The sequence below is a fragment of the Sciurus carolinensis genome, chromosome 4 (assembly GCF_902686445.1).
Source record: "Sciurus carolinensis chromosome 4, mSciCar1.2, whole genome shotgun sequence".
Classification (NCBI taxonomy): domain Eukaryota; kingdom Metazoa; phylum Chordata; class Mammalia; order Rodentia; family Sciuridae; genus Sciurus; species Sciurus carolinensis.
Window position 1 is genome coordinate 128,334,803 of NC_062216.1, and position 10,828 is coordinate 128,345,630.

The 10,828-nt window shown below is 38.2% G+C and overlaps 1 protein-coding gene and 1 pseudogene across 1 annotated transcript; both read left to right on the forward strand.

Annotated features, from left to right (window-relative positions):
• The first annotated feature begins 685 nt into the window (after positions 1 to 685).
• Positions 686 to 1,765, forward strand: LOC124983772 (periphilin-1-like; annotated as a pseudogene).
• Positions 1,766 to 5,056: 3,291 nt separating this feature from the next.
• On the forward strand, positions 5,057 to 10,236 carry LOC124982564 (lysozyme C). Its single transcript, XM_047549420.1, has 4 exons — positions 5,057 to 5,231; positions 6,500 to 6,664; positions 8,564 to 8,642; positions 9,379 to 10,236. Exons 1-4 carry the CDS (start codon positions 5,096 to 5,098, stop codon positions 9,443 to 9,445), a joined length of 447 nt encoding a protein of 148 aa, XP_047405376.1. The 5' UTR covers positions 5,057 to 5,095; the 3' UTR covers positions 9,446 to 10,236.
• Positions 10,237 to 10,828: the final 592 nt, after the last annotated feature.

Below are 10,828 nucleotides of genomic sequence, written 5' to 3' on the forward strand. Positions count from 1 at the left end.
TACCACTGGGACACATCCCTACCCATAGTTGGATATTCTTAAGCACTGAGTTGGAGGGATTCAAAGGGAACCACAGACTGTCTCTTTTAACCATTTTCATTCTCTTTGGATCCCCAAAATCTGTCTCACTCTTATTATTAAAGACTCAAAGGTAGGCCTATTCTGAACAAGATGATTATTTTCTATTTTTGAACAGGATTCTCAAACACTCATTCATACCCAAAGCCAATAACCATTAAAGGTCAAGAAGAAAGAAACTTTCCCTCATGTGAAATAAGGGTAACCACAAAATGATACCCTTTGATGTGTCTCAGAATCCTTCTTCCTAGGCAGATCCAGAGCACAGTTCTTTCTGAGTTCAGGTAGTGTTGGTTTGTTTTCTGAGAGTGTGCAAAGCCTCCTGAGATGATTATTTTTGAAGGTAGCACTTGGTTGGATGAAGGTGTTGATGTAGGGTTCAGTTTTAAACTCCTATTGCTTTGTAAGTGACTTCTTATGTTCTAACGTGGAAAAGGGAGGTAAAGCATTGTGGAGGAGGGGTTGGGAAAGTTGTTCACTGAACTTCATTGATGATGGTGAATCACTGATTTTTAACAATATAAAGCTTGGGACAGTGGTGGCCAGCAGATGACTACATGCACCCATCTCCCGGTGACCCAGAGGGGTGGCTTGAAGAAGAGATGAAATGTGCTCTGAGGGACCCTATGATTATGAAAAAGAGAACCAGTATCTCCTCCAAGTCACCACAATGACAGCTAGCATTCAGTAGTTAGTGCTGTGCCCAAGAAACCACCACTGCTAGACAAACCTGGTGAAGGAAGCTCCAGGAGATACTCTGGTCATGTTGACTACTGAGAAGATGACGAGGGCCACAGGTTTTCTCACCACCAAAGAAGCGGTCCACCTCACAGAGGAGATGCATCTGGCTATTCATGGACAAGAGATGATGGTTCTGCACACCAACAGCTTGAGGACAGGGACATGAGGGATGAATTTAGAGGAACAATTTCCACACATCCCATTTGCTACAGACCCGTCTCCTCATCAATGGGATGCTCCTGTTTGCAGACAATCACCAGCAGGTTGAAAGGACTCTCCACGCAGGAGATCTGGCTCTGGGCTCAATCGAAGCAGCTACTCTCCAGCACAAAGAAAACACACTCTTTCCATCAGTCTCTTAGAAGTGAACAAAGACTTGACCTGCCTTTGCAAACATCAGGGGACATTTTGCCTCAAGTGTCAGGCAAACCCAGGAGGCTACCTGAAAAGGAACTTGCTGCGCTGCAAGCAAATGCACTGCTGAATATCTTGAGAGCTCACATGAAAAAAGCTTGCCTGAAATTTCCGAGTTTGAGGCAGGATCCACAGCACTATTATTCATTGAGCAGCCAGGAGAACCAGAGTCACATGCCACAGTTGGCACAGAATTATCTGAAGACAGTCAGCTAACCAGTCGCTCTAAAGCAATAGCATCAAAACCCAAGGAGATGGAACACGTTAACCAGCAGGACTGGAAACATTTGGGATGGTGCGAAAATGCTGCTTGAAAATGATCCTTCATTAGAAGAGTCTATAGAGTTTGCACTGAGGTAGAATTTGCCTGTAGCACATGAGCGCTGTGCTGAATAACTCAAGTGTTTCCCTGCAGGATATAATACTTCTCCTCAAGACTTTGGGGAACATTTCTAGAAGGTTTCCCAGTCAGGCAAAAATTGAAATAAAATAAAAATGTTTCTAGACGTTTTTTCTCCAAGTCTTCAAATTCTTAATACATAGAGTTTTTTGTGATGAAGAGAAGTATTTTATGCTAGCTGATCACATTTCCAGTGTCAAATAAACATCTAAAACCGTCTGTTTAAAATATTTTATTTGGAAGTTTCTTGCTTGGGATTTTGTTTGTTTGTTTTTGTATTTTGGGTTTTTATTTGGTTTTTATGTTAGAGCCTCCTAATCTATAACCATCCCGCATCCTCACCCTCCACCCAAATGATGGTCAATTAATAGTTTAACTTGGACAACCAGTCCTGGGGTATAGCTCTCTGTACTTATTCCTGTTCCATAGTCTTCCATTTGGTCACAGGAGTATAATCGATAGGTTACAGATCATTTCACTCAAACATTACTAGTTTTTTTGCATTTCATAGTGAAGATATCATGTGGAAATGTTGGAATTCTGAGTTGTGATTTTGTGGACTTGTGCTTGTTTTTCTCAGGCTTTGTAACTTTTGATATGCCAAATTGCCCTATCCTGAGCATTGTAGTATCTTAGAGAAGATTTTGCTTTGAGACTACATCTCAGTGACAACATAGAGACACCATAGAATAAAATCTCTCTTTCCAAGTAAATGAACTCAAACTCTTGACTATCCTCACTGCTAGTCTTCAACAGTATCATAGATAAGACTAAGAGAAGAGACAACTTTAGATGGATGATAAGGGATGTTTTATAGTTGAGATTTTTCAAAAACCCTTCATATCAGTACAGGAAGCATTTAAAATATACAGGAGTACTGGAGATTTATTTACTCTTAGGTCCATGTTCTCTCTCTCAACAAAGGTGAGGGATAACATGCTCATGATTAAGCCATTTACAGAAGTATTATTTTGTTAATCTCTGTAATCTGAAGAGCTTTTCGTTCTGCTGACTTTTAGAGGTTCTGAGACCTTAGAGAGAAGTCTTTTTAAAAATTTTTTAAATTCATCCTTTTTAATTATACATGACAGTACAGTACATTTTGACATATCATACATACATGGAGTATAACTTCCCACTCTTGTGGTTGTACCTGGTGTGGAATTACACTGGTCGTGAATTCATATGTGAACATAGGAAAGTTATGTCCAATTCATTCTGCTTTCCTTGCCATTCCCATCTCCCCTTCTTCCCCCATCCAATCCAGTGAACACCCCCTATTGTGAGTCAGCATCTGCACATCAGAGATATCAGAGAGAACATTAGCCTCTGGTTTGCGGGGATTGGCTTATTTCACTTAGCACGATAGTCTCCAGTTCCATTCAAGAGAAGTCTCCAAAGAAAGAGAGTAGAGCAGGCAGTAAGCCCCCCACAGCCAGCCCTTACCAAGCCAGGCTGTGTCAACAGTTCCTCATTAGTGGGCCATCCAAGTCCCAGGTTAGTTAAAAACCTAACAGGGACATTAGGACGTTCCACTCATTTTCTGGTCACTTCTGGCAGCACAGTGCCGCCGTTGAGCTCAAATATACAATCTTGTGACCTCAGTGAGGAAACCTTAAAAATCATGTTCTTGTTACTAGACAATTTCATTATCCTGCTGTCCTCTTTCCATCTCCCCTCTGTTCTCACTTCAATTCTGGCATTCTCTTTAGTTTTCAGAGTTACCCCAGAGTACCCAAGGTTATGTTAAAAGTAGAAGTGGCAGTGTAAGTAATTTTAATGACCTCTATCATGGGTGCCTCAGGATATGTTTTATGCCATTTCTCAAATTTAAAAACTAATCGAGCCAGGTGTGGTGGCATATACCTGTAACCCCAGCAACTGGAGAGGTTGAGGTAGGAGATCACAAGTTCAAACCAGCCTCAGCAACTTAGCTAGGCTCTGCCTCAACATAAAACAAATAAAAAGGGCTGTGATGTGACTCAGTGGTTTAGTGCCCCTGGGTTCAATCCCCGGTACCAAAATTTTAAAAATAAAAACTAATTGAGGGTAACATTTACTTTTTTAAGTTTCACAAGAAAGACTACCTTGAATTTGTATGTCTACCATTGAGATATTGTATTTAACTAACTTATAAAACGTTTGCAAAATGAAATCCCGCATATTATCTCTGATATTCTTCCTTAAAGTGAATAGTGATTTATTTGTTACTAATCTTAAAAATATTAAGAACGTACTGATGTCAAGTGGGATTTTAACTCAGTGATAGAGCACTATCACTGTGTGTCTCTTCTCTTCTCACACACTAGCATGTGTGAGGCACTGGGTTCCATTCTCAGCACCACATCAAAATATACAAATAAAACAAAGCATGCTGTCCATTATCAACAACAAAAAAATTAAAATTAAAAAGAAAAAACAAAGAAAGGAAAAAGAAAACTCCCACTAACACATACACATTTAAATATATATTCACAAGTCATTTCTTCTTCTCCTCTACCTCAAATTACACTCAACACTTTAAGCTCTTTCTAGCTTGCCATCAGGATTGTTCTCCTGGACTTGTCAGTGTTGAGTTCGGGTATTTCTTTTCCTTAATGACTTTTTAAAGTCGAATTATAGGATGAACTCAGATGTGTACTACAGTATGTATTGTGAAATGTGCTGGATTAAGGAGATTTGTTTCTAAATTATCCACTATTTTTCAGCATAGCTAACAGATGTGATAAAATTTTCATTTTCTTACCTTGAAGTTTTGATGCTCTACTGGGAGAAAGCAGATATTGTAGCGCTATTTGTAAATTTTAAATGTGCAATATAAAACAACCAAGTTTAAATTTAAAGAGTGTGTGTCTGTGTGTGTCTGGTGTGTGTGTGTCTGTATATAAACGTACAACAGAAACACAAAATTGCACAGTGGGTGAGCAACATGGCGTCCTGCTGTGTATCCATTAGGATGACAGGTACATGTGTCATGTCCATTTGTGGAAAGTATATATAAAATGATTTTATAAAAGATATAAAAGATCAATATAAATAGTGAAAGCACACAAAACAGTTGAGTAAAATGAAAATCAAAACCACAGCTGACTTTAAACAATACAAAACAGTTGTTTCCCTTTCTGTATTCTTACTCAAATTCATAATGAAATAAACTTTCCTGCTTTGCAAACAGGGTTACTTTCCAATCCTTCCTGAGACAAGACATTAAACAATATCATGACTTTATTTGTAGATTAATTCTCAGAACATCACAATAACTCCCTTCACACATAAAACAAACAAAAAAGTAAAACAAAAAAAAAAAATTTCAACAGAGATAAATCATTAACTGCTTCCCGCTTTGTACACAGCACCAAGGGAATAGCAACCGCACCACTACAGGAAGGAGGAAGTCCCAAGACTTTAAATACCGAGTTCGGCTTCCCTAGGTCAGCCTAGTGGTCTGGCTTCCCAGTCAACATGAAGGCTTTCCTGATTCTGGGGCTTCTCCTCCTTTCTGTCCTAGCCCAGGGCAAGGTCTATGAAAGGTGTGAGTTGGCCAGAACTCTAAAAAGACTTGGAATGGATGGCTACAGTGGAATCACCCTGGCAAACTGTAAGTTTGGTCCTCTTCATTGTTTTTACAATGGTTCAAAACATCATTTTGGTCCTTGAGAATCAGAGATACCAGGTGAAGGGTGTGGGCATGGAGGGGAAGATTCTATAACATTCTGAGTCAAACAGGACCTGATGTCCTCCCAGTGATTCCAGATCCTGGGCAGGAGGGTCTCAAGTTTGAGGCCAGTCTGGGGACCTTGGTGAGACCCTGTCTCTAAAACCCAGGCTGAGGATGTACCACAGTGGTAGAGGCCCCTGGGTTCAAGCCCACAAAAGCAAGCAAACAAACAAACAAAAATCCCTTGCTAAGACAGGGTGTATTTCACAGCAGAATCCTTTAAAATGATGCTGAACTCTCCAAAATGGCAGTAGAAACCCATTCCTCACCCCTCTCACTATTGATAGAAGGATCTCTGAAATTCAACATGAAATGCTTTATTATTAATTCTAAGTTGATTAATTTTCATTTTCTTCCACACCATTCAAAATGTGCCATGAGGAATAGTTACTTTAGAGCATACTCCATGTTCTCCAATCTTTGTTCTTGTCAGTTTGAACTCAAAGGTTTCCCCTTCAATAGCTGTTTATAAATGAATGAGCCAGTAAATACATGAATGGAAGGATGAACAGAATCACAGAATAGCCTTTCCTGTTCCATAATTCTTGGTTTCAAGATCCAGACTTGACATCCAAATTCAATTTTAGGTACTACAAGAAAATCTTTCTCTGAAAAATTCTTAATTTTTTTCATAAAGCATTTTCCCATCAGCCTATGTATCTGCTATGAATTTGTACAACCCACTCAACAGCTCAGTTTACTCTTTTAGGCTCAACATTGTCTGAGAGATGATAATAGAGGAAGACAAAAGAATGGAAAAGCAGCTACTTAATACTTTTAAAAGTACCTTATCTTGCTTCACAGTATTACAAATTGATTTGTGCTACAAAAGGATTCTCCTGGGGACCCTCTATGACAATGGTGTTGAGCTAGGCAGGCCTGGAGGCTCATACCTATAGTCCCACCTATTTGGGAGGCTGAGGTGGGAGGATCACTTGAGCCCAAGAGACCACCCTGGGAACCCAGTGAGAACCTGTCTTAAAACAACAAGACAACCCTAAAGTGTTAAGATATTTTATCAATTAAACACATCTTTGTACTTACAAAGTAAGTCACTAGTAAAGTAGAATTAGCTGCATAGAATGATTTTGATATACAGTATAAATCCTTTATTGTTGCTGTTTATTACAAAAAATTTTTCTTTTCAGGGATGTGTCTGGCCAAATGGGAGAGTGGTTACAACACCCGAGCTACAAACTACAACCGTGGAGACCAAAGTACTGACTATGGGATATTTCAGATCAATAGCCGCTATTGGTGTAATGATGGAAAAACTCCAAGAGCAGTTAATGCCTGTGGTATATCCTGCAATGGTAAGACAAGATAACATTTGAGTGATGGCACAAGAACCATCTGGTTATATTTACAAGAACAGATATTTGAGCAAATGAAATAGCCTTGAAAGGTTTTTCAGGGAGCTAGAAAGCGTCCATCTCAACTTCTAGAAAGTGATTGTTATCCTCAAATTTCCCTCACTAAAAATCAGGACTGGGGATTTAACTCAGTGGTAGAGTGTCTGCTCATTTATCCTTAATGGCCTTATTGATGCTTTTTCCAGAACATCATCATTCCATGTATCCACTTAGAATGGATTAGGGATCATTTGTATGGTCTTTTTTTGATTATTTTATTCTTTGTTATGCAATGCTCTAAATATGTAGAAAGTTATATTTTTGTATAATGAATACCCAGATGACTGTGCACTTTCAAGAGTTAGTAACATCTTTCCAAACATTCTTGTTCTATGTATGTGTAGTTTTTTGCTGAGAGATCTTAAAGTGAATTAGAAGAATTGATATTTCATTTCTAAATTCTCTAGCTTGAATCTCCATAGTACACAATTTCTAAATAATAATTATCACACCAAAAACATTACCTTATATATTTATGTACTTGGGATTAAACATTATTTTTTAATAAGAAAAAGAACCTACAAGGTGTATTACATGCATAAGATATTAACTGAACTCGTATTAAAAGAGCATTAGTATGTGCAATTTTTAGAGTACAAAATAGTGCATACATATTTCAAATTTGACATTTTGTAATTTTAAATGTTAAAATTTGCAAGAGAAGGGACTGGGGTTGAGGCTTAGTGGTAGAGCCCTTGCATAACAGGTGTGAGGCACTGGGTTCAATTCTCAGCACCGCATGTAAATAAAGATTCAAAATAAAGGTATATCAACATCAAAAAAATATTTTAAAATAATTCCCAAGAGGGGCTGGGGAGATAGCTCAGTTGGTAGAGTGCCTGCCTCACAAGCACAAGACCCTGGGTTCAATCCCCAGCACCACCAAAAAAAAAAAAAAAATTCCCAAGAGAAAATCAATTATAGAATATTATTTTTAACCTAGCTGATTTCCTTAAAAATTATTTTGTATTATATAATAATCCATGGTCATTGAATAATATTTAGAAAATATAAGCACGATGAAATAGCATCCATTATCTTTCCACCCAGAGATTTATATCCATAGCTACCTTTTGCTACATACTCTTTCAGAATGTACCTTAACATGTATATAAATGTAAAGCTATTTCATGCAAATACATAGCCAGATACAAATATATAAGCAATATGTTTTTACAAAAATTAAATTTTATTACATGTATTGCTCTACAATTTGTATCTTATCCCATAAAATTATTTCCTAATCAATATATATAAATCTATATTGTTATTATTTGAAAGGTTGAACAGAATTCCACTATTAGGTTGTTTTCACTTTTATAAATTGCTACAAACAGCTTTATGAATACATGTATGGGGTTTTAATACATTTTTCTCTCTCTCTAAAATTCTCACTCTCTTTTGTTTAAATTATTTTTCATTTTTGTGTATTTTACCACTGAGCCCTATCCCCAGACCTCTTATTATTTCTTTGGGACAAATCTCAATGGCAGAATTGAAGAGTAAAAAAATTACCGGGCATGTCTTTTTTCACACTGTGCAAAGAGGACCCTCTGTCATACTAATTAATAAATCCAGGGCTTCCAACAACTTAAGTAAAAGAAGAAATAGTGCATTATTTCTTGTCAAAAAGGAAAAGAATTAAGAGGAAGTTTCCCCCAACAATCACAGATATATGAATTCTTGGAAAAGAACCTCTTAGTAGACTTTCCTCTGCCTAACATAATAAAACTGCCTAAGTGTAAATTTCCAATGAGATTGCTAGAACATCACTTTCATTCCTAACCTCCTCTCTTTCAGCTTTGTTGCAAGATGACATCTCTCAAGCTGTAGCTTGTGCAAAGAGGGTTGTCAGAGACCCACAAGGCATTAGAGCATGGTATGTTTTAAGGGTTGAAAGGGGAAATTGTTTTACCCTACTGTTGATATATGCAGTGAGAGAAAAATTTCAGAGACCAAAGTGTCATTCTGAAATGGAAAGTTTCAGGTTGGAGCTTATGTGACTCAATGTATTAACTCCATCTGGAAAACAATCTTGAACTGATTCACAATTTTGCCTTCTTATTTTTCTGTTGATTTTAGAAATTTCTAGAGTTTTAAATATTCTCCACACTCTCCTAGTTCCTTGTCAAATCATTTTTTTTTCTTTTCAGTATGGGGAGGGTTGTATAAGGAACAAAACCAGGGGCACTTGACCATTGATCCACATCCCCAGTTCCTTTTTGTTTTTGTTTGGAGCCAGGGCCTCACTAAATTGCTCAGACTGGCTCTGAACTTGTAGTCCTCCTTCCTCACCCTCCTGAGCCCTTATAGTTCCAGGCATGCACCCCATGCAGAGCTCCTTGTCATATTTGAAACTCGTTTTGCAATAGGTAAATGTGCCAGGCATAGAGCTCTACATTTATGTTCAGCATTCTGTGACCTATCAAGACCTCTGAAGAGGAGCAAATCACTGTATATACTTACCTCCATTAATCAGTAGCACTACCCAGGTCTCGTTATAGCCTCTGTGTTATTTATTGATAAGACATTTTGCTCCCACAAAGATTTTTAAGCATGTACACTACAATGCAGATATATTTTCACCTTTGCTTGTGTTTCCCTTTTCTCTGCAGGGTGGCGTGGAGAAATCGTTGCCAAGGTCGCGACCTCACTCAATACACTCGGGGCTGTGGAGTGTAACTGCAAAATTTTCCTTCTTCAGCTCATTTTCTCTCTTTGCCATATTAAGGTAGTTAATTGAAAGGTCACACTCACATTCTTTCCTCTTCAAACAAATAGCATTTTTGCAGAAGCAGGTACAAAGGATAGCCTTTCTCCTGAGAGCCATAAGGTTCACTAATGTGTGTATTATTGAGTGGTGACTCCCCTTTTCAGCTTGCTAATAAAGCTGGTGATAATTTATCTACAACCTTCATTATCAACTAATCTCCAGTACATTCAGGTTTGCATTAAAGAAATAATCCAGACTTCATCTTAAATGACACAACTATTTCCCAATATTGCACAAAAATAAAACAAAAGGCTATCTTAAAAACAATTGATCTCAGGCAAACTCCAAGCCCTGTAGCATCCAATGCCTTCAGTCTCTATAGTCATCTCCAAAAAGAGGAAAATTAACCACTCTCTTTGACAATATGAGATTTTTAAAGGAGTGGAGAGCCCATGCCTAAAAGGAAAGAGTGAATGAAGAATTTTGTTTGCACAAAACATGTGACCTTTGGTTTAAGTACTCTCATAAAAATGTTCCATTTATGCAGCCTTACAGACAGACTCACAATTTATATATCAATCTGTCTTAAACCTTTCAAGAACACTCACCTGCATTTCACTGATCTTGAAAGTATTAAGGAGGGATTAAATGGACTGTTGCTCTTCCCCAATTATATTGCTTGCATTACTAATTAACCACAAGAGTGAAATTATGCATGCTGTAAACATACAAATGTCATCATTAAAGGGTTTGCATTGCATAGTTTGTCTGTACTTTCTTAGGAAAAAAAATCACATATATCCAAAGAGAAAAAGAAAAAGACTTGGCTCTCTCAATGTTCTCTACACACTCACCTGCACTAATAGCTGGAACTTCCTAGAGAAAAATACACAACAATGCTAATAAATCTTGCTTTGGATTGATAACCATGCATCTCAAATGGGCCTCAAGGCAGCATGGCCATCTCTGAACTCCTTCTGTGTTGTTCTCCCCCCTCCAAAACAACTATGATTATTTTACTTCTCCTGTTCTCTGTTGAGAGCCCCGACACACGCATCTGACACACTCTCTGGCCCCCAACCTCCCACCATCCTCTGCTCTCGGCAGATGATATTTTTATATATACCATATTGTTAAAAAAGTCATTTCAAGGAAGCAATACTGTGTTCTCCCCTTGTCACAGAACAGCAGTCACACCTTCCCCTTGCTGACCCTCCTTTCCCTCCCCACTCTTTCTGGGATGAAGGGCCTTTGCCCCTGGCAAAGGCAGCATCTCCACATGCAGCCTCCATCCCATCCCTCTCACTACTCCAAGCTAGGCTGAGTGTCTCCCTCTCTGCTCTGTCACCTCC